The 24,795-nt window shown below is 39.5% G+C and overlaps 1 protein-coding gene across 2 annotated transcripts; it reads right to left on the bottom strand.

The window, feature by feature from the left end:
* Positions 1-1,809: 1,809 nt before the first annotated feature.
* Positions 1,810-24,379, bottom strand: LOC134799907 (alpha-ketoglutarate-dependent dioxygenase alkB homolog 7, mitochondrial). 2 transcript variants are annotated; one of them, XM_063772345.1, is made up of 5 exons: positions 24,212-24,379; positions 23,435-23,619; positions 16,719-16,898; positions 2,659-2,783; positions 1,810-1,972 (listed from the first exon to the last, which is right to left on the bottom strand). In XM_063772345.1, exons 1-5 carry the CDS (start codon positions 24,318-24,320, stop codon positions 1,840-1,842), a joined length of 732 nt encoding a protein of 243 aa, XP_063628415.1. In that variant the 5' UTR covers positions 24,321-24,379; the 3' UTR covers positions 1,810-1,839. The 2 variants fall into 2 exon arrangements, with proteins under 2 accessions (XP_063628415.1, XP_063628414.1); XM_063772344.1 differs by having other exon boundaries at positions 1,812-1,972; positions 23,435-23,625; positions 24,212-24,375.
* Positions 24,380-24,795: the final 416 nt, after the last annotated feature.

Genomic DNA, 24,795 nt, shown 5'->3' with positions numbered 1-24,795 from the left:
AAACGTTCATACGTGTTTGGTTTATTTGGTCTTATATAAGACCAAAGTGCTATATATTGTCATTAAAATATTACAATATAATTATCTACAATTCTACATGAATTAGTATTAGAACAAAATTCTACAATGCGTTAGTTTACCTTACAAACAGAAACGATTTAAAGCTGTAACAGATGGGCGTACCGGATCTTGGCCTTGGTCCGGTCTGAGGCCTGTTTTAACATACACTGCGTAGCGTATATAGGCCCCTAATTAGTGTGTTAATAACCATTATTTGTTCCTAAGTTAAGGATGTTTACTATGTATTGAAGTATTTATCTATTGTATTTGTATTATATCGTCGTCTAGTACCTACTCCCAACACAAGTTAATGGACCGCGAGCCACGAACAGATTTCCATGACCAATCGCCTCCCGGGCGATAACTCGTATATTGGTTAACGGCTATGTATGATGATCCCTCATGGACGTCAGCTGGCACTACGTTGGTGGGTTGAGGAATGGCACCCACCGAAACATGTAAAAAAATAAAAAATAAATTGTCATCGCCTCCCGTTTGATACTTTGTTAGAAGATAGTTTAGATATTATTATTAATAAAAAAAACCATCAGCCGGTTGTATAGCGGTGGAAAGACCGTCAGCTACTTGCATAAACATGTAAAAAATAAGTGCTGTACCTTTTTGTTATAGTAATAACTACATCATGAAACTTTGCATGTAGGATTTCATCAGGCACTTCAATAAACGCCGTACGGATTTGTGGACATAAATAGTAGGCGCATATTTCTTACATGTTTATGCAAGTAACTGACGGTCTTCCCACTGCTATACAACCGGCTGACGGTTTTTTTATTTATAGTACCATCTAAACTATCATCTGGCAAAGTAACAATCGGGAAGCGTAGACTGAAAAAAATTTTTTTTAACATGTCCATGTGATCAACTGACAACTTTCCACCGCGATACAACCTGCTGACTATTTTTTTAATTCATGATAGCATCTAAACTATCATCTGATAAAGTATCAAGCGGGAGGCGATGACTGTAGGCAACTGGGGCTAGGTCGATTTGTGTAGATTATCCCATAATGTCAGGCTTTCCTCATGGACCAACTACGTATGCACAACTGGTTGTGCCATCAAAAATATGTATTCCTAATGGCACAACTACGCCCGACTGGCACAACTAAGCACAACTAATGTGCTCTCTAACCATTCTTTATAACACACTTCATAAATTTGGTATCTATTGCACGAAAATACGATATACTCTTTTAATTGAATGAGTTCCGGTTATTATTGCGTGGGTCAGATCTACGCTGAAGTAGCTAGTTTTAAATATATAAAGGTAAAGTAAAATATGGAAATAATAAACGAAGTTATTTTTATTGCTTGTTTTATTTAACATTTTCTAAAATAGTAACAAAAAATTAATGGTTTATACTTCTCTAAATCACACAATACTGTCATTTATACAAATATCAGTTGACCATTTATAAAATTCGGTGTTATTGCGATAAAGTTGGCAAATGGTCTATTTTTTTTTATTTATCTTCAACATTATAAAAATAAAGACTAATGTTTTTAAATATACCTAATACGTAAGGTAGGTAATGATGTCAAAGTTTCCACAGCCAGGCTAACGTCTTTAGGGTTGTCACAGTATGCCAACTGTGTAGTCCAGGGGCTTCCAAACTGTGCGCCCGTAGACAGTAGAGAGGGGCCCCGTGAGGCAATCCTAGTTTAGGGCGCCGCCGCGGCAATTTAGAAGTGGCCGCGGACTGTAATATATTGAGAACCCCTGGTGTAGTCGACAGTCATGTCGTGAAGGCTAGGGTCGTCAGTTCCGGTCTGGTCTGGGCTGGCTCCGCAGTATGACGGCTACTCGCCTACGTCGCGGTAACTTCTCGCCGCGCCAGACACTCTCCTCGCCTCCTAGGACTGCGTGCGTGTATTCGTAGCGAGACACGCCACTGAAAAAGGCAAAACATGTTACATGAGCTAAGCTACTATAAATTAGGTAATCTTTTGCTTTTATACAAAAAAACGGTCTCGTAGTTTAAGAAATATCACCCCACCGCAGAACTGGAACAGGCTTACCTCATGATATACAGCGCCCGGCGTTGCAGCAAGGCGTCCAGACCGAAATGCTTGTGGGTCTCGTGTTGCAGGCGCATCACGGCGTTAGACAGGAGGCACAGACCCGCTATCACCCCACCGCAGAACAGGAACAGGCTTACCTCATGATATACAGTGCCCGGCGTTGCAGCAAGGCGTCCAGACCGAGATGCTTGTGGGTCTAGTGTTGCAGGCGCATCACGGCGTCAGACAGGAGGCACAGACCCGCTATCACCCCACCGCAGAACAGGAACAGGCTTACCTCATGATATACAGTGCCCGGCGTTGCAGCAAGGCGTCCAGACCGAGATGCTTGTGGGTCTAGTGTTGCAGGCGCATCACGGCGTCAGACAGGAGGCACAGACCCGCTATCACCCCACCGCACAACAGGAACAGGCTTACCTCATGATATACAGTGCCCGACGTTGCAGCAAGCCGTCCAGGCCGAGATGCTTGTGGGTTCGTGTTGCAGGCGCATCACGGCGTCAGACAGGAGGCACAGACCCGCTATCACCCCACCGCAGAACTGGAGCAGGCTTACCTCATGATATACAGCGCCCGGCGTTGCAGCAAGGCGTCCAGACCGAGATGCTTGTGGGTCTCGTGCTGCAGGCGCATCACGGCATCAGACAGGAGGCACAGACCCGCTATCATCCCACCGCAGAACTGAAACAGGTAAGCTAAGTTGATGCATAAGATTATCGCGCCTTCGTTGCGATAATTCTTCCTTTTGCCTTGGGGCATCCATGGCGCAAATTCTTCCTATCATCTCATCTTACGAATCCATATAGGTCTCTAATACGACGCTCGAGTAACTCCAAATTTAGCATATCCTGTTACCCTCCCATTGTCTCCATTGACATCATTAAATTTGTGACAAAATCGACAGGTGGGTTGGAAATCCGAAGTGATCCAAATAGAAAAAAAGGGCTTTTTTGGCATCAAAAACTACGCACTTACAAGTTGAAAGCGTAAAGATGCCTCGTCTAAATCAAAGAGCGATCTTTTCGAGCTATGGCGCCATACCTTCGGCCCACTCTCGACTAGATGGCGATACTTTTTGACATTTATCTCATTTGACATCAGTGAAAAAATAAGGATCAAAGTCAAATGACGTTCTAAAAGTGTTAATCATTTGTGTCGAAAGATGGCAGTAAATGTACTACATAATTCACTTTGACAAAATATCCTATTTCAAATTCTCTTTGTCTAAATGATACATGTACAATTATTTATACATATATTACTGTACGGCTACCACCAGTTTTGACGTTGACATAACGCTCACGTCTAACACGTAATTTACTTTCTAATATGCATCTCGCTCATACTGGCATGAGCGAGATGCATAGAAAGTAAGTTATGTAGACGTGAGCGAATATAGGCCGAGCCACACCGGCTGCGTGTGCAGCACGCTGCGTGGCGTGCTCTGCGTGACGTGCGCAGCACCCCTGTCACACCGGGTGACGCGCACGTCACGCAACGCACGCCACGCAGTGTGCTGCACACGTCACGCAAGCGCACGCTGCAGCTCAGTCATGCGTGCAGTAAAATAAAATACGCCTGCGACAGTACCTACATCATGTTATTATAACTCCCGTTGCAAATGGAAGCAGCTTAATTAATGCCGCCATTGCAATTAGAGGAAAAAAATGTATCATATTTGAATCGAGATAATTGAGAGTACATAATATTATTCACCAACGCACAATAGTTCACAATACAACAACCTTGTTTTCCAATAGTATCGTTAATACCTAACATCGATTTGTTCCCACAGGCCAAATAATTTTTTTATAAGACGTATTTTTTGTAATCTTTGTGCTATGTTGTAAATATACATTCGTATTGACGAACGATTTTAATTAGTTTTTCTTTTATCACTGAATCCATATTAAAAACCAGCACGCGCACCGTCCGAGTTGTAAATAAATACAAGCGAGCTGCGCGTGTACACGCACAGCACCTATGCAGCACCGAGCTGTGCGTGTCCGAACCTGCTCGGTTCGCCCTCTCATAGGGAACGCAGTTAAACACAACGTCATCACTGCACGCAACGAAGCGACGTTGCCGCTCCGCTGCGTGGAAGCGTGCACGCAGCACGCAGCCGGTTTGTCTCGTCGGAGCTGCGTTGCGTGCAAGTCACGCGTACGCGCACGTCACGCACACGTCATGCAAGCTGTGTGTCCTCTCGTATGAGTTTTCGTATTATACAACGCATCGGGACGCGTACGTGCACGTGCACGTCTACGCACACGCATCCGGTGTGGCTTGGCCTTTAAATGTCGATGTCAAAACTGGTGGTAGCCGTACTGTAGGTAGTTAGGTATAGCTAAATTTAATTAAAATAGTAATTCTGCAAATGATTCACCCTTTGACCTGATATCAGTCACGTATACTTGACTATGGTCTATGACACATCAACTGATAACTGCTAGGACGGACCAATGGGATTAAATAATATAAATAACCTCAGTGATATCGATTGAACCTGCGTAATGCACAAACAGTATTTAAACCCATTTCCTGGAACTTCGACATCACATACTCCATCATACTGCATACTACTTAGACATACTCCAATGGACTCGGTAGCCACGTACGTGTTCATTAACCTAGGAGGAAGAGGACTCCCGCCCAATATAATCGTTTCCATGAGCTTGTTAGCGGTGAAGAGCCAACATCCTCGAAATATACAAGAAGAGACCAGAGCAGAGAAGATCGCGGAGCCTCCGGTCTACCGGGAGTATAACGGCCGTGCTAGAGACGGGGACTTTGAGCCAGAAAACGCTGAAAACGTTATTATTGATTTTCTCGATTCTTTAGACAAGCCAAAGTGTCTAATCGCATTCAGCGCTTTTTTCTACCATTTTCCGTTATTAAAAAGAATATTAAGTCATCGTGGTGTAACATTTTTTGAAAATATCATTTGTGCGGACTCGCAGGATGCGTTCTTGAATATTATACACCCACAAGTTACGAGGAGTACCAGAGCTGAAAGGCTAGAGGGACACGAACCGTGGGACTCTTCGTATTTTGAGGATAATGACATTGACAGGCCAAGTTTTTCACTGAGGTCGGTGTATGCCAGGGAGCTTGAAAATGGAGGAAACAGATACCAGGATACGCCAGAGTTTCGGAACAAGGTGGCGCTGCGAGTAGCCGTGAACTATTCTCAAGACTTCGTGATGTGGCTGGAGCAGGAGGACAATTGTTTTAAATTTTCCGAAGTGCCTGCAGGCGCACATTAGAGTGGGTCGATTATGTATGACAATTTTTAGAGCACCGTACAAAACTTTGTTCACGGTGCTCTTATGGGATCACTTCGGTCTTGCAAATCGGTTAAATGCGTTTTTCTCAAAGACCGTTTGATGTAGGTACCTAAAATTTGGAATAGTTATGGCAAGTACCATCACTAACACTGTGAATAAGTCAAAACTGCCTATTTCTGATTTTAGGGGGAAATTTAGGGGGTTGAGAGGGGTAGCCTGAATTTTTTTTTATTTGTAAGAATCGAGTGTTGTACCATTAGAAAGCTTGCAAAAAATTGAGTCGATGGACTGATTTTGACTTCATTTTAGAGTGCAATAGTTTCGATAAAAAATGCATTTAAAGTTGCAAGTTTTCATACAAAAATTTTCACCTCTGTCCTGGCGATTTTCGCGAAAACTATAGCTAACAGGCAGCTGACCAGTCAATACCCAACTTAAAGAAGCATGGAGACGGCGGGAAAATTATCAGCTTAACTTTATCTTTATTAGTTTTTCAACTGCAGCCTGATCTTTGGTTGCTTAGGGCTAGCTAACTGATGCTTACACTGGTCATTTCATATTAGGAAGTAGTTTTAGCGAGAAAGATCCTTAGTTAAAACTTTGGCATTGAAATTTATGACTTATGTCTTTGATACAAAGTTTAATTCTGCTTGCTTATTTTTGTCGGATATTTTTTTTCTGAATAGCCTACTATAAGTATGAGAGAGATCTACAAAATACAACCTTATTATATTGCAAATAAGTTTAAATTTCGAACGGGCTTTCCAACCAATTGACTATCTCAATGTGCTCAGTAAGAATCATATTTATTATTGCAGTTTATCTGAAAAAAATCAAATTATGAATTCCGTTCTTCACTGTCGTTGTGTTTTTTTTTTTTTCACAATAGAGCACATAGAGTTAGTAAGGCGTATAGAGAAAGGGAACGGTGCTCTGAACACCGTAGTCTTGACTTCGTGCTTGGCCAATTATTTTTTACTTAAATTGTAGCTGGCTGGGTTTAAAAATGTGCGTTTTTACTAATACTTTTATAAAGTGAAAAAAAAAAATGTTTGTTTTTGTTATATGTTTTAGCCCTCTACAGGTACCTATTCAAAGTTTCATAATTTTGAAATTATTAACGTTTATTAAAATAAAAGTATATCACGTGGGCAAAGTTTTCAGACCACTGTCTTATTTCATACTTTTATACGGAAACTGTTAACTATTAAAGTAGAATCGAATAATAACTAAGGATAAAGTTGAATTGTTGTTCCACCTGTTTTGCGTATTAAAATAAACTAAGTATAGCTGGTTTGTTACTGTACACCGTTGTATGGGGACCTTGCACTTTGAGACTATGCGCTGAAACTTGGCACAGTTGATTCTTAGCTGGTCTTGAGCAGATACAGACCGGGAGCCGTCGAGAGCCACCTCTCATTTAGTGTGGGGGGGGGGGGGGGGGGGAAGTTCGACGCTGCCGCGCTTCACTTGGAGCAACATTTCTCTAAAACTATACCTATTAGGGCATGTAATATATCATTTTCGGATAAATTAAGGATGAGGAATCTAGTTTTGGAACAAAAACAATGCACTTTCTAAAAAAAAGCATAAAGTAGAAAAGACTAAAAAACGTATTTTTGATTTTTTCATAATTACCAATTTTTTTTTAAAGTGTAGCAGGAATCTGAAAACAAAAAATACAGTCGTAAAGCTACACTTATTACGTTTAAGAAAATATATAGTTTAATATACAAAACTGTTGATAAATGGGAGATCCTCCTCCTCGCGTCGGTTTCCTCAATGCTGAGGGTCGTGACCATCTCGTCGAAATAGTTTTGTGTGGACCACTCGGCGCCACACACTTCTATCTGCTGCCTCGTGAAGAGCGTCGTGTACGGTGGTGTCAAGGGTGGTGCGAACCTGGTCAGTCCAACGTATCGGGCTTCTGCCCCTAGGTCTGTTTCCTTCCACTTTGCCAGTGACCACTAATTTTTCGAGATTATCGCTGCTTTTCCTGGCTATGTGTCCGAAGTACTCCAGAATCCTTCGCAGGCAGGTGGTAGAAAGCCTCGTCTGGATCTTGAGCTCCTGAAGAATCGATACGTTGGTGCGATGTGCTGTCCAGGGAATCCCCAGCATCCTGCGCCAGCACCACATCTCAAAAGCATCAATGCGGTCACGGTCGGCTTTCTTTAAGGTCCACGTCTCTGCGCCATATAAGAATATGGAGAACACCAAAGTGCGCACAAGGTTGGTCTTGGTTTTCAGGGTGATGCTCCTGTCCTTCCATATCTTTTGTAGCTGCGCCATAGCTCCTTTTGCCATCCCGATTCGACGTCGCACCTCAGCTTCGCAAGAGCCATTATTACTAATGCTTGAGCCCAGGTATGTGAAGTTGTCAACTACCTCCAAGTCAAGTGTTCCGGTGAGCTCAAGCTTGCCTGTGCGATTTACGACCATTATCTTCGTCTTGGATCTATTTATAGAGAGCCCTAGTTCTCCGCTTATGCGTTCCATCCTATCCAATAAGGTGGCCATCTCAATCTCATCTGACGCTAGTAAGGTGGTGTCGTCTGCATAACGCAAATTGTGAATTTGGCGTCCACCAACGGCAATTCCTCCTCCCCAGCCATCGCATGTACGCCTCACTATGTACTCACCGTATATATTGAATAGGATGGGCGATAGGATACAGCCTTGACGAACTCCTTTTTCAAAACTGAATGGTTTGGATATTGTACCGTCGATCCTCACCATTCCTTGGCTATTGTGGTATAGTGACTGCAGAAGCGCGGTTAAATGATGAGGTACACCCAGTTCTGATAAGACTCTCCATAGACAGTCCCAATTGACACAGTCGAAAGCTTTGCTATAGTCGACGAAGCACATTATGACCGGCGTGTCAAACTCATAGCATTTCTCCACGATTTGCCTGATGTTAAGAATTTGTTCACGGGTGCCTTTTCCCTTTACAAAGCCAGCCTGTTCCTGTGGGATCTGCCAGTCGAGATAATAGCGAATACGGTTGTTTATAATGTGTAACAGGACTTTGCTAGCGTGGGATATTAGCGCGAGTGTGCGATAGTTATCGCATTTTTTGGTCGAGCCCTTTTTGTGAAGTGGAAGGATAATCGACTGAGTCCAAGCCTTTGGCCACTCGCCATTCCGCCATACGTGGTTGCAGATGTTGTGCACTGTGTCAACGCCTTTTTCACCCAGAGATTTAAGCACTTCCGCTGTGATTTGATCCGGACCTGGCGCTTTCTTAGTCTTTAACGATTCAATGGCTGCTACTATCTCCGAGCGTAGGATATCGGGTTCCAGGTCCAAAACAGACCAGTTCACGCGGACATTAAGGGGATCTGCTGTGTTGGGCTTTTTGTACAGCTGCTCGCAGTAGCGACGCCATCTTTCGGCAATAGTGTCTAACTCGTGCAGTGGTTTCCCATCGCTAAATGGGAGATAAAAAATAATATTAAGAAAGTTACTTATAATTTGTTCTACAATCGTTTATTTTTTTAGTTTTTCGTAAATAACTCGTAAACGGTAGCCCACAGCAAAAAAAATATCTTTTACGTAAATAATCTGTTTCAGATTTCTTATAAAATAAGTGCAACTTTTTTTCACTAAAATCAATATTAAAAAAAATATTGAAGGGAGAAAATAAATACTTAGGTCCCCTTTTTTAGTCATTCGTAAATAACTCATAAACGATGGCCAATAGCAAAAAAATTTTTAAGGACATGAATAATTTACATAAAATTTCCTACAAAAAAGGTCATTCAAACTTTTTCGCTACAATCAATATTAAAAACGATATTAAAGAGAGAAAATAAATTCTAAGGTCCCCTTTTTAAATATTGATCGTAGCGAAAAAGTTTGAATAACCTTTTTTGTAGGAAATTTTATGCTAATTATTCATGTGTTAAAATATTTTTGCTATTGGCCATCCTTTACGAGTTATTTACGAATTACTAAAAAAGGGGACCTTAGTATTTATTTTCTCCCTTCAATATTTTTTTTAATATTGATTTTAGCGAAAAAAAGTTGCACTTATTTTATAAGAAATCTGAAACAGATTATTTACGTAAAAGATATTTTTTTGCTGTGGGCTACCGTTTACGAGTTATTTACGAAAAACTAAAAAAATAAACGATTGTAGAACAAATTATAAGTAACTTTCCCACATTAATAATATTTTGTATTCAGATCACTCTGGCCCACGCTTAATATTATTTTTTATCTCCCATGTAACAACAGTTTTGTAGAATAAACTATATATTTTCTTAAACGTAATAAGTGTAGCTTTACAACTATATTTTTTGTTTTCAGATTCCTACTACTCTTTAAAAAAAAATTGGATACGTTTTTTTGTCTTTTCTACTTTATGTTTTTTTTTGTTAGAAAGTGCATTGTTTTGGTTCCAAAAAAAAATTCCTCATCCTTAATTTATCCGAAAATGATATATCACATGCCCTAATATGTACAGTTTTAGAGAAATGTTGCTCCAAGGGAAGCGCGGCGGCGTCGAGCTTCCCCCCCTCCCCCCCACTAAATGAGACGTGGCTCTCGAGGTCTCCCGGTCTGTATCTGCTCATGACCAGCTAAGAATCAACTGTGCCAAGTTTAAGCGCATAGTCACAAAGTGCAAGGTGTCGTGCACTAACAAACTAGCTAGTAGGTACCTACCTACTTAATAGGTTTACCTTTATTTTGCCGTCAATTTTTCTGCAGATTTTCGTTTCACAGAAAAATTTTCAAGTAATTTCCAATCGCAAAATCTAGACACGCGGCAGCGTGTCAAGACAAGTTCAAGCAAAGGAACTGGCTAGCCAGCGCCGAGTGTATCTTTACACGAACCACTTGGTGCCACTTTTGACCCTTCTATAACTCAAAACATATTTAACGTAAACATATAAAACTACGTGTGTTTAATTATATCCATAAGGACATCTAGAAGCCTAAATTTCATGAAGCTAGCTCAAACGGTTATAAAGATATGAAGGTCAAAAAGTCGTAAATTTTGGGACTGACTGACTGACTTATAGTACCTAAACCTAACCTACTTCCAGATGACCTAGAAGGATGAAATTTGGAATGCAGCTCGGTTATTGTGTGTAAGCGTAGGAAAAAATCTAAAAATAAAAAAAAGTTAAAAAATAGGGGGGGTCCCCATACAAAAAAACCATTTTTTATTGTGACTGACATATAAGTACCTAAACCTAACCTACTTCCAGATGACCTAGAAGGATGAAATTTGGAATCCAGCTCGGTTATTGTGTCTAAGCGTAGGAAAAAATCTAAAAATAAAAAAAAGTTAAAAAATAGGGGGGGTCCCCATACAAAAAAAACATTTTTTATTGTGACTGACATATAAGTACCTAAACCTAACCTACTTCCAGATGACCTAGAAGGATGAAATTTGGAATCCAGGTCGGTTATTGTGTGTAAGCGAAGGAAAAATCTAAAAATAAAAAAAAGTTAATAAATAGGGGGGGTCCCCATACAAATTTTTTATTTATTGTGACTGACATATAGTACCTAAACCTAACCTACTTCCAGATGACCTAGAAGGATGAAATTTGGAATCCAGCTCGGTAATTGTGTGTAAGCGTAGGAAAAAATCTAAAAATAAAAAAAGGTAAAAAATAGGGGGGGTCCCCATACAAAAAAATATTTTTTAATTGTAGCGTTGGAACCGTTACAAGCAGATATTTGAAACTATCCCAATATATGTATTATTATATTTGCTATTGCTATATAAAAGAAATATAAAAATAAAGTTAAGTCAAAAAAATAAGTGGTGTCCCCATACAAAAAACTTGTAATACGCGCTAAACGACCGGCCAACGGTGTGTCGTTGGCGGCGCGCGGCACCACATAATTAATACAAAGAACAGAAGTGAAAAAACATGCGGCGGAAACACAAGAAAAAACATTAAATCTCAATACCTGCCTTGTTTTCTTTACAAAAAGTATTGATATCCCATCAAAAACATAAATGTAAAAAAGGAGAGCCAAGTTCAATACAAAAATTATGCTTGGCTGTGGGGTTCGCCGCAAAAAGAATGGAGATCTAAATGAGTGCCAAGTTCTATGCAAAATCCAAATATCTATTTATAAGAACAAAATAACATTATAAACAAGTATTAAACTCTATTTCTTTGCTTTATTGGATACCTATAACAATTGCTGTTATTTAAAAAAAAATGTGAGATCTTAAAGTAGGTTAGATTTGGCTTGGCTAGTTTTTATCAGAATTACAATATATATATATATATATATATATATATATATATATATATATATATATATATATATATATATATATATATATATATATATATATATATATATATATATATATATTATATATGTTGAATAACTTTATAAAATAACTGATGTAATGAAAACTGGCCAAGTCAAATCTAACCTACTTTAAGATCTCACATTTTTTTTAAATAACAGCAATTGTTATAGGTATCCAATAAAGCAAAGAAATAGAGTTTAATACTTGTTTATAATGTTATTTTGTTCTTATAAATAGATATTTGGATTTTGCATAGAACTTGGCACTCATTTAGATCTCCATTCTTTTTGCGGCGAACCCCACAGCCAAGCATAATTTTTGTATTGAACTTGGCTCTCCTTTTTTACATTTATGTTTTTGATGGGATAATCTTTACATAGAATATTTACTTCAAATAATTTTAGTTCCGATTAGTTGTGTTTCACCAAAAATTTAAAACATTAGTTTTGTTTCAAGAACAATTTGTTCATGTAATATCATTTCACAGAATCATCGATCTGTAGAAAAGTCACTTCTTATAAGGGTTCAGTTTAACAACGCTTTCAGGGTGCTGTTGCGTCTGCCACGCTTCTGCAGCGCGTCAGGCATGTTCGCGGACGCGCAGGTAGACAGCTTCTCTGCTACAATAAGAAGGCGTGCCGCCGCGACGCGTCGCAGAGTGCTTGACAGTAGCAACAGTATCCTGAGTGCGATAGCGGGTAGGCTCGATAGTCGCTATATGCAGCACTGGTCGAACCTGCACCGTTCCTTAGCTCCCTATGATAAAATGTAGTAGGTAGATAGGTATCTAATAAATTAAGTACTAACATAGTCTAAATTACAAGCTCTGCATGTACATGTTTACTAACCTGTTATGGATTTTTGTGGTCCGAAATAAATGATTTTTATTTTATTTTATTTTTATTTTTATTTTTTTTTTATAAATACGGTTCACCAAAATTTAATATATACAGAATAGTCATTTAGTCGAATTTTATTTATTGTCGTTAATTTAACGCAATCTGCTTCTCTGGAAGGAATTCATTTCTAGGGGTTGCCGTTCTAACCTAACCCACTTTTCTGGCAACAGTTCGTTTTCTTGGGGGTCGTAGTTCTAACCTAACCTAACCCACTTTTCTGGCAACATTTCGTTTTCTTAGGGGTCGCAGTTCTAACCTAACCTAACCCACTTTTATGGATAAAGTTCGTTTTTATGGGGGTCGCAGTTCTAACCTAACCTAACCCACTTTTCTGGCAACAGTTCGTTTTCTTGGGGGTCGCAGTTCTAACCTAACCTAACTCACTTTTCTGGCAACCATTCGTTTTCTTGGGGGTCGCAGTTCTAACCTAACCTAACCCACTTTTCCAGCAAGGGTTCGTTTTCTTAGAAGTTGCAGCTCTAAAGTAACCTAAACTCCTTTTTTAGCAATTCCAATTAATACTACGAGTCTGTGAAAGGTCATTTTGTAAAATAATAATTGTTGAAATTAATATTCTGTGAACTGTAGTGTCGCACAAATAATATTCAATGAATAATAATTCTACAGTCAGTCTTTTATTTTATTTAAAAATCTTTGAATAAATATTCTGAATTTTATTCAAGTTACAAAATATGTTTCTTTGAAATGAATAATCGAAGAAACAGAATTAATTGTAACAAAAATGTGCGGTTCGATTATTCTATGAATAATTTTCTGTATAACAAAATTCTGCAAATAAAATTGGCGATAAAATAAGGGTACACCACCTACTTACTCTAAGCGGTGGCTCTGTGAGCTGTAGATTAACTTTAGTGACTTTTTACTCGACTCGAATCGACAAAAAAAAAAACTATTTATAAATCATCGAATGGCATCACACCTACTACATCACAAAATTTCACGTGAATCGGTTGAGAATTGCATCCTGTAGAGGAGAACATCCGGAATTCCGGACATGTCGCACATGAGCGCGGTCATAGCGCGGTGGACTATGTCGAGTGTGTGGTCGAGAATAACCCGAAAGTATCAAAATATGTATAACAGCGGCATCAATAGTAGAAGATAGAACAACCGAACAAAAGTATTTGCCATTTCTAGTTTTACTAATGGATTTGTACCTAATGGATATTATCTACAATTCGCAGCGTTCAGAGGTAGACAACTAGACACAATACCCACACACCACACCCTGTTTTATATAGGTATATATACTATATAGAATATTAGATAAGTACATGTTCCTTAGTCTTTATGTAAAGCATTTATAATAGTAGATACTTTTGATAAATAGTCCCATCTGCTATGCTATTAATTGACGTTGATTGTAATAAATGTCCTTTTTAGGGTTCCGTACCCAAAAGGTAAAACGGGACCCTATTACTAAGACTTCGCTGTCCGTCCGTCCGTCTGTCTGTCACCAGGCTGTATCTCACGAACCGTGATAGACAGTTGAAATTTTTGATGTATTTCTGTTGCCGCTATAACAACAAATATCTGCAAGGCAATTCGGTTATCAAAAAAGCAGGGGTACTAAGGAAGCGATTGGTACTCTGATTGAGGACATAGTTCATCAATTGAATACTAAAAAAAGGGTTGCGGGCTTGTTTCTGGACCTGAGCTCTGCATTCGATTTAGTGGACCATGATATCCTACTGGATAAACTGGAATTCTATGGTGTCAGAGGCAAGGTATTAGCTTTGTTCCGATCTTACCTTCAGAACAGGAATCAATTTGTAGAAATAAAGTGGACTCTTGATAACAAAGAAACGACTCATAGATCCAAAATGACGAGACTTACAAGGGGTGTACCACAGGGCTCCATCTTGGGTCCAATCTTTTTCATCCTTTTCACCAACGATATAATTGACTATATGAACAGTCAACTCCCGAATAGCCAGCTAGTGATTTTTGCAGATGACACCAATGCGGTAATATCTGCTGATAACGTTACACAACTCAACGATAGAGTAAATAAGGCATTGGAACTTTTTCATACCTGGTTCAGTACCAATAAATTAAAATTAAACAGCAATAAAACAAATGCCCTGCTATTTACAACAACCGCCAATAGCAAAGATAGGCTGCATTTATTATCTAATGGGTCCAACATCCAGCAGGTGCAGTCTGTGAAATTTCTTGGCGTATTTATAGACTCTAACTTAAATTGGAAAGCTGAGCTATCTGCAGTGGTAAGTTCAATAAATTCAGCCTGCTACGCACTCAGAAGCCTAAGAGACGAAATAAAATTGGCCCAACTCATTATGGTTTACTATGCGCTAGTCGAATCGAGATTAAGATATAGTGTTAAGTTCTGGGGCAATAGCTACCAATACAATTGTCATTCGGCTTTTGTGGCCCAAAAAAGGGCTCTTAGAATAATAGCACGAATATCGCAGCTAACGTCATGTAAGAATTACTTCTCTGAGTTTGGAATTCTGACTGTACCCGGTCTGTACATTCTTATAGTGCTATGTGATTTGGTAAAGTCCTTGAATGAGATTGAAAACAAAGAGCAACGGGAAGCTCGTCTAGCTTCAAGAAGAAAGGACTTGCCACTGACTGTCAGATCAAACCTCAAGGTATTTAAGCACTCAGCAGGTTACCAGGCTATTATCTTATTTAACAAATTGCCAATTGAATTGAAGTCGCTCACAAATGCCAACTTGTTTAAAAATAAATTAAAAGCTTTTCTACTAAAGAAATGCTTCTATTCAGTAGAGGAATATTTATTGGAGGACGATACAAAATATTAGATATGTACGTACCTAGTTATGTATACGATAGACATTAATAATAATTATATTTGCATTGCACTTGTACTTGTAATTATATGTTGATAATAATGATAATGAATAAGCTGACGATGAAATGTATGTAATTAATTAAAATTTTAATAATGAGAACATGGATTATTATGTAAGATCTAATTTTAATAATTTAATGTAAATATTTAATTAGGTTAAGTTATTTATAATAGAATTTCAAACACAATGTTTATTGTTATATGAATAAATAAATGAAATGAAATGAAATACTAAAAACAGAATAAAATAAAGATTTAAATGGGGCTCCCATACAACAAACGTGATTTTTGACCAAAGTTAAGCAACGTCGGGCGTGGTCAGTACTTGGATGGGTGACCGTTTTTTTTTTAATTTTTTTTCCGTTTTTTTTTTCATTATGGTACGGAACCCTTCGTGCGCGAGTCCGACTCGCACTTGCCCTGTTTTTTTATATTTGTTTATCAGGCTTACATAAATTAAAGAGTCAAATATTTAAATATATTTTTCTAATCCACTAATATTTTGAATCTACTTTTTCTTTGCTGTAATAAAAGCTTAATTACTTTACTAACCTTAATTAAAGTTTTGACATGATTTGTTTTATTTCGATGTTAAAAAATATAAATGAAAAAACTATGAATATAATGATTCGAATACGCGGAATACGTGTCCCGTATTAGGTATATGAATACATTTTTGGCTAGCTTTTAGTGGTTAGTTGAAGTTTCTAATTAAAAACTCTCTCCAATACGAATGACCAAAAAAGGACGTATGGCAACCCTGGGTAGAGGTCGCTAAGACAAAACTTTGAGTCTATTCATGAGTTTCATGACAATAAGCTGACTTCTGACGACTTCACTTTTTATACATTCATGCCAATATGTGTTTGAACGTATTTCTAATGTACGATTTCTAGTCATTCCGGCCCGGTCACTAGGGCAAATCGTTTTTTTTTTTAAATATCAGGAATCTAGAGAGCCATTTGTATTCATGGCACATTTTCGCTAGTCATAAAAGAGAGTTCACCCATGGTATGAGTGGCTCTCGCTCTAGACTCACTTCTTGTAGGTATTTTTAGAGTAGGTGTAGTATAGGTTGCATTTGCCCCATAGTTGATATTGCCCTGGCTGAACTTACAACAAGACGTAATGGACTCCGAGGGGAAACTAATATGTTTAGTGCACACGCGATTTAACATTGACTGTGACATTGAAGCAGGTCGCTATGTTAGATTTAAACGCTCGGAGATGACAGCTTCGCGCGCTAACGGTAAAGCGGGAAACCATATATCTCACCCGAACCGCGTCAATATGAGGCTTGATATGTCCCGCCGCGGCCAAGTCCAGCACATGAGCAGCGGGTAGTAGTTCCGAGTCCATCCCAGTTCGCGGGAAAACGCTGCGTATTCGCGAGATGATAGCTTCGTTGGTCGGGGTCCATGATCTACGTTCTGTTTCGCGGAAGCCTATGATCGCCTGCGAAATAATAAAGTTGCCGTTAACACATTGGATGATTGGATGCCAAGAACGCTAAAAGGCCAGAGGGCCTACCGCGAACACAGAAGTTCGCAAATTGCGGCCATCTTTCTCTGTCAGTCTGTCACTCTCTTCTTCTACCTAGCGTTATCCCGGCCTTTGCCAGGGTCCGCTTTCCTACTTGCTTTCCTCCACTTTGCGCGGTCCTGGGCGTCGTCTCGTGTGAGCCCGTTCACACTCATATTTGCTTTCACGACATCGAGCCATCGCTTTTTTGGTCTGCCTTGGGGTCGGGGGCCGTCAAGGGCTAGGTTAAGGCATATGTTTCCTACGTAGTCAGCTGGCCTGCGACAAACGTGGCCGAACCACCGGAGGCGACATTCTTGGAGCGTCTCTGCTACGTCACGGACTGCGAGGCTGCCACGGATTTACTCGTTACGGATGCGGTCAGCGCGCGTAACGCCGCACATCCATCGCAGCATCTTCATCTCTGTAACGCGAAGCTCCTGAACGTGCCTTCCAAGAACCGGCCATGTCTCGGCGCCATAAAGTGGGACTGGTCGGATAATACACTTATACACTAGCCCTTTGAGCTCAGTCTAGCTCACTCTAGCTCAGTCTGTCACTCTAATTACGTCTAATTGGAGTAAAAGAGAAGACGCCCGCAATTTGCGAACTTCGGTGTTCGCGGTAAGCCTCTGAGCACACATTCGGTGCGCACAGGCCTTAAGTCGTGATTTAGCCACCAAAAACGCTTATACCTATAAACTCCTATAAGTATAAGAACTTTCAAAATGCTTTCAACTGCTCAAGCTAATAATTTTGGTTTAATCGTTAAAATTATGAAAACCAATTTTAAACAAAAATAATATTTTTGATTCAAGGGCCCATAAACCTTTTTGTGGGGTGACTCTCTGTACGAGGTCCAAAAATAACACCACACTGTATAAAACCACCACTTTAATTACTATTTACAACTACTACACACTGTATATAACACTCACTGCTTGATTTGAATTTTGAACTGACGACATATTGTTCCTCGAAACTTATATATGAAACCCGGAAAAATCTTAACACCGCGTTGTAGAACGGACGCGTTGGGAACAAAGTGCCATCTCTTAACTTATTTGGTAATTAATTTTCTATAACAATAAATCGCTAAATTGTGAATTTTAATGCAAAATATTACAAACATGTTATTCCAAATAATTTTACAAATATTTTAGAGTTAATTGCCAACAAAAATAACCTTAATAAATTTCCAAAACCGCTACTACTGACGCCATCTACGAATGAATTATGTGAAACTGTGAAGTACTAAAGAAATTCATAAGATTAAAATATACGGCTTCAACATTCCGCCCACCAAGAACAAAGGGCAGTTTGTTCTTAATTCCGCCCACCATGGCATGATATAACAAATAATAGCAAAGGCAAGTGATAACGTGAACACAAAATTATAACATGCCCTTTGCATTTACCTAAACCAATAAAATTGAGATTAAATAACAAAAGAAAACAGTTTCAATAACAATACTTAATAAGAAGGAAACAGTTTATTTACAGCCCTTTTTTTATGTGTTTACTCAGACTGATTACTCGTGTGATATTGTTCGCGCCTGAATGTCTTATGCTTGAATGCCGTACAACCATCCAAATGCAGGAACAGTCTAAATTGTCCAAAACAACGACACCAACAACTGGCTCAGGACTCAGGAGTGACGAGACTTGGATGGACGATAAAACTGCCACTCGACAAATAAAATCTTGCACATTTTCTGAGTCAATCGCTATCTTCTGAGATTATTGATGTTTCGAATCGAAGTCAGGTTCCAACATTAGAGGTCCTGTCAAAGAAAGTTTGTTGAATTCAGGCAGCTAGAATAGTTGATACAGTTATGGGGTTGTGTTTCTTATTATTCTTCTTTTGGGTTGATTGTAATTCGGCCAAATAATAACTGACGTCAGCCTACCGAGCGGGTCAAACCAGGATATGTCCATGTAATCCGTCCGTGTCCGTGTCATCCGTATTTTCATTGCACAAAACTTCATTGTTAGTAATTGAACTGCAAGGGAATATTCGAATCTGACGTCCTTTTGATGCCAAGTCTGACCCAAATTCTTCACTGTTGTGTCCAGCTCAGTCTTCATATTGCCTTCTTCATCTCTATTATCTTGATTCCAAGTTGCTTTTTTGAAACCTGCTTTACCTATTGATCCGTTGAGTTCTTTGTATGATCGTTTTTCTTCTCCCACAGTCTCACAATCTGACAGGAGGTCATCCACACGCAACACTCTGTCTGCTGCTGCCCATTGATAGGCTTCTTCGCGCTCAGGTGCAACTCGCTGCAGTGCTTTGACAGCCAGAGTAGGTGCCACAGTTGTTCCGAGTTTGTTTTGACCATCTCGACATAAACTTTGTCGGAACTCAGCATCTTCGACGTAGACCTTTACCTGCCGTTTTATTCCCGTGCATGAGACATCGAAGACTATCGCTACCTTATTGTCTTCTGGAGTAATAGCATTTTGGGGAAGGCACACAACTTCTGGTTTGGGTTGCACTTCATTCGAAACCATTCTCACGTTGCTAAGCTCTTCGTACTCCTTGATGTTATTCATGTACCTCTCCTTCAACTGGGGTTCTTGCTCGATTTTTCTCTCGAGTAAATTGGATCGTTTAACTGCTGCGAGATAAAGTTTCCCTTCAGTGCACCTGCAGTACTGTATATTTTCTTCGCAGAAGGGCAACTTGAATGAATACCTACCACTACAATCCCGGTTAGTAGTGGTAGCAAAAGATTCTACTTGCTTCTCTTCTTCCTTAGTGTGATTTTGCTTGGGATCTGGCGCAATAGGATCAGCCTCAAGCTCTGAAGACTTCTTCAGAAGCTCGTTGTCAATGACATGAATGTAGTTAGCTCTGATCTTATTGTGTAATTCCGACTCACCTGAGTGAACCGGCCCGGAAATGATCCAACCTAAGGAAGTTTGCTGAGCGATGGGTCCTCCCTGTGGAGTTTTGAGAACACCGCCCATGAGTATTTGACTATAGACTTCTCCACCAAGTAGCAAGTCGATCTGTCCCGGTTCATTGAATGTTGCATCCGCTAAATCTAAACTAGACAGCTCGGACCAAGACTCAACATTGACTCGTTTCTCTGGAAGATTCAATGTGAGTTTGCTTAACACAAAAGCATTTACGTTTACCTTAAAATCAGAGTCTACGCGAGATGTGATTGTTATCTTCACCGACGAGTTAGAGCTCAGGGAACTCTCCTCTTCATCTTCGCATAGTCTCGTGATTGTGCTTTTGTGGGGAATCCTGGAAAGTCCGAGCAGATGAACCGCAGATTCTTTGATAAATGACTCTTCTGATCCTTGGTCGATAAAGCACCTGAGTGTTATGAGTTGACCAGATTTCGACATGGCATTAACCAATGCTGTTGGTAATAAAATCAACCTATGAGCTGTCGAAAAGTGGTTTTTAATGTTGGTAGTGGTGGGCTCATCATCAGATGACGAGTGAGATGCAGTTGCAGGTGCAACCACATTTGATACAACTGAGTGATTTGTTTCTTCAGACTCCTGAGACTCAGTTGCTGGTGTGTTATTCTTGGAATGCAATAAAGAATGATGTTTCCTTTGGCAAATTCGGCATCTAGATGATTGACGGCATGCATAAACTGAATGATGAGGTCCTAGACAGTTAAAACAAAGACTATGTGATTGGACAAAACCACGACGAGCATCAGTATCAAGTTTGGAAAACTCTTTACAATTACTAATCTTATGGGCTTCAGAACAGAATGTACAGGTTGGGGTTGTCACAACTGACACATGATGGACCTTCACAGATGTATTGGTGCTGGGCCTAGAAAGCTTTGGGTCAATGAACTCCAATGCGCGAAACCGTGTCTCTAAAAATATTTGAAATTGTTCATAAGTTGGCAACTCATTGTTGTGTTCAATTGACTTCAGTTCCCATTGCTTTCGCGACTCAGCATCTAACTTTAAACACATTAGATGCACAATAATAACATCCCAACTCTTAACGTCTATGCCTAAGTTTTTCAGCGCTTGTAGACACTCGTTGGTCGTATCTAACAACTCCTTGAGGGCACTTGCAGATTCAGTAGCCAAGTTACGCTGACTCAACAATCGTTTCAGGATGCAGTTTGATAGGTATTTCTTATTGTTATACCGCTTCTCGAGTTGCTCCCAACTGGTACTGTAGTTATCTTTGGTGATTGGAATGTGTCTCAACAACTGTTCAGCTTCGCCAGTTAAATGCCCCTTTAAATAATGCAGCTTCTGGACATCATCTAGATCCTTGTTGCTGTGTATCAACGAAACAAACATGTCACGGAAACTCACCCATTCAGCATACTGACCGGAGAACGTTGGTATTGAAATCTTGGGCAGTTTGACGCGTTCCTCAGCCTTGTTGGTTGACTTACTGGGCTCGGTGACATTCATGCTTGACGTTGCAGATGTAGAAGCTGGCTTGAGACTGCTAAGCAAAGATTTAATAAGGCATTTGTAAGTTATGTATGCTTCTTCAGTGTCATCATACACGTTGTTTACGACATATGTGCTTTGAATATAAGCTTCTGACTCGCTGTTCTGAATGATATGCGTATGCGTGCGTGAAAATTGAGTCCATAACTCCTCTAACAATTCCAATCTAGTATTGAGATAATCAACAGAATTACGACGTTCTTTGGGAGACTTTTTGAAGTTTTCAAAACCGCGAACAATTCTAGACTGCAAGTCATCCTGTATGTTCAGAAGTTTCTCCATCGTGATTTATTTCTAAGTGTTTGACAGCTAACTTAAATCGGGCATAGGTTCCCCGTGATAGAATATTCTAAGTCCTGGCTACTGATCTGAATTTCCTAAGTCCCAACTCAATCGGATTGAAAATTTTCTAAGTCCCAGATTATCCGATTGAATTTTTCTAAGTCCAATTACACGTGAAATTTTCTAAGTCCTCACTCCGTAATGAATAATAAAGTACTCACAATTCACCACCGGCACTCACACTTGACCACAACTGACGTCACACTGCACTTGCCGCTGATGACGTCACCCGATGTCGCCGCTGCCGTGACGTCACGCGATGTCGCTGCTGCCGATAACGTTACCCGATGTCGTCGCTGCCGATAACGTCAGGCCGTGGTTGACGTCGGCACTGCACTATGCCCTCTGCCGTCGAATCCTAGAACCGAATAGCTATCCGGCTCGAAGGACCATGTACGAGGTCCAAAAATAACACCACACTGTATAAAACCACCACTTTAATTACTATTTACAACTACTACACACTGTATATAACACTCACTGCTTGATTTGAATTTTGAACTGACGACATATTGTTCCTCGAAACTTATATATGAAACCCGGAAAAATCTTAACACCGCGTTGTAGAACGGACGCGTTGGGAACAAAGTGCCATCTCTTAACTTATTTGGTAATTAATTTTCTATAACAATAAATCGCTAAATTGTGAATTTTAATGCAAAATATTACAAACATGTTATTCCAAATAATTTTACAAATATTTTAGAGTTAATTGCCAACAAAAATAACCTTAATAAATTTCCAAAACCGCTACTACTGACGCCATCTACGAATGAATTATGTGAAACTGTGAAGTACTAAAGAAATTCATAAGATTAAAATATACGGCTTCAACACTCTCTTTAATCGCTGACTAAGTTCATGATGTGCCTAAATTAAGATCTCGTTAGTATATAATTACCTAATTAGGTATGTAGGTAATGTAGGGTTTGTAGAGCTAAAGAAGTAAACATATCCGATAAAACTATATGAAAAACATATCTAATAAAACTACTTATATGAAAATACGAAATATTTGCGACATTTATAAATCTTACACCGGTCCTTTACATTGTACGTCTTATTCCTTACAACGTTATCTCTGACGTCACTTATCAACATGACGTATTTATATACATGGCCGTGACGTAGCATTCGCGACTCGTAAACGGCCTCGCAGCGGCCTTGGCCTTCAGCCGGCCTCGCGGCAAGGCCGCCCTTGTTAGCGAGGTCGGGGGTGCTTCGGAAGATATCCGCGAGAGGCGCTGATGTCATCACAAATATACTACCTGCTATGATTTGTGAAAATGTATAATCTAACTAATTGATTACAAGTACATAGTTTTGATATGTAAAACCATATCATATTGTGCATTGATAATGCTATCACTCTATCATCCTTAAATTCTAAACAAATCACCTTTCTAGATATATTTTAGACAGGTACCGGTTATAATATAATATATTATTCTATTATATAGTAAGTACATCCTAAACCTAAATTTGCCTAGAACTAGTACTATAATTGGATTCATAAAAAAATCATGTATGAAATCCAAAACCTAAGTTTTTATTTTTGCTAATGCAATTATGATTTGTCAAAAAAAGAGATTCAAATTAGAATGAACCTAGAGACTTTTTAATAGGCTTTAAAGTGACTAGAGGGTATATTAAAAATATAAAAAAGTACCCACATTATCCCAATGGTCGAACTCATATCTGATCCGCTTGAGCATGGGTTCCAGCTCGGCAAGCAACATTCCCTCCTCCGCCTCTGTGACAAAGTCTGGCAAGACTTGCATGCCCTGAATGGTCGCCGCTCGGAGCTCTGGTTGCTCATCCGATGGCCATGATGAGTGCACCTCAATTAGCTTTGGGTCTGCAACTGGCAAAATAATCATTGCAGACCTACTTCCCATTATTTGATAGAGCTCAAACTTCACATACATATTGCTATCACTGCCCCAATATTTACAGGGTTCTATGTTACATGTTCAAGATAGTTGAAATTCGACTTGCAGCAGGGCCAGCAAAATGTAAGTTGGGTGACGGACATGTGTGGCCATAGGAACCCTGTGATAAAACACTGGAACCTAGTTGTGTTTGGGTTTGTAAGAAATTATCTCAGTAGTCTGTTGGAAGAGACGGTCAGTACCTACAGTCAGCGATAAAACCTTGTATCACAAATGAAATTTTTGACAAAAAACATAATGCTGTATTATTCATTGAACATGTTCCTAGAATTGGCTATTAGTGCTGCTCTTAGTTTTATTTAAGGTAGGCAGATAAACATACTGTAAAATTTAATAGGAATGTGAAAGTTTTTGTGATCAATGATCATGGCCAGAATGGAACCAACGGTATGGAATTGTAGGCTCTGAGCTGTAGGCAGTCGCAACAACGAGACCATCACAAAAAAGAAGAGCATTGACTAAGAAAGAGATTCAGGACTGTACTTTCAGGAGCCTTACCAGGCAGGGCACCGGCTGCAGGCTTAGGCTGCGAGCATAGCGCGCGCGCTGCCGGACGCCACAGGCCAGTGCGGCACCGTCGAAGCACGCTGAACGTCAGGCCACGCATCGCGGTTTGTAAACAAACCGCTATTTTGCCTAATTTTCTCTCACGAAATAACCTGAAAATAGAAAAAAATGACAGTCAGCTGATAGAGCTGTCAGTCGCAGTCCAAATTTAACATAAAATATGCGAAGGGAAAAGCTATGAAATCTTGTTTATAACCAATGAACATAAGAAAATAATCACATACAACGTAAATAAAATCAACTGGAATAATTAGTATAAAAAATTTCATGATTATATTTTAAGTTATTTTTTACACAGGTGGAGAATTTCTGCTCGATTTGGACCAATTTATCGATACATCTGACCATCTGTCAACGTCATCTTATGAATGCTAACCTGCAATGTGCAGATTTTGCAGTGTACATTTTGTAAATAATCACGATTTTGCTGAATTGCTAAATACGAGCCCTCAAAAAACAACAGGTGATTGTTATAAACAATTTGATTCCCTTTCTGGAATTAGGTCGTGCTTGGG

Source organism: Cydia splendana, chromosome 19 (genome assembly GCF_910591565.1).
Source record: "Cydia splendana chromosome 19, ilCydSple1.2, whole genome shotgun sequence".
NCBI classification, from domain to species: domain Eukaryota; kingdom Metazoa; phylum Arthropoda; class Insecta; order Lepidoptera; family Tortricidae; genus Cydia; species Cydia splendana.
Note: the sequence above shows the minus strand (reverse complement) of the source record. Positions and strands in the feature narration are given on the sequence as shown.

What these genes read in the sequence shown, in the direction of transcription:
- LOC134799907 (XM_063772344.1), bottom strand. Translation starts at nt 24,320, where the DNA reads ATGCGTGGCCTGACGTTCAGCGTGCTTCGACGGTGCCGCACTGGCCTG. An exon ending in TGCAGCCGGTGCCCTGCCTG is followed by an intron (nt 23,626 to 24,211) that starts GTAAGGCTCCTG and finishes TTATTTTGCCAG; the next exon opens with TTGCAGACCCAAAGCTAATT. An exon ending in CTCATATTGACGCGGTTCGG is followed by an intron (nt 2,784 to 16,718) that starts GTGAGATATATG and finishes TACCTGTTTCAG; the next exon opens with TTCTGCGGTGGGATGATAGC.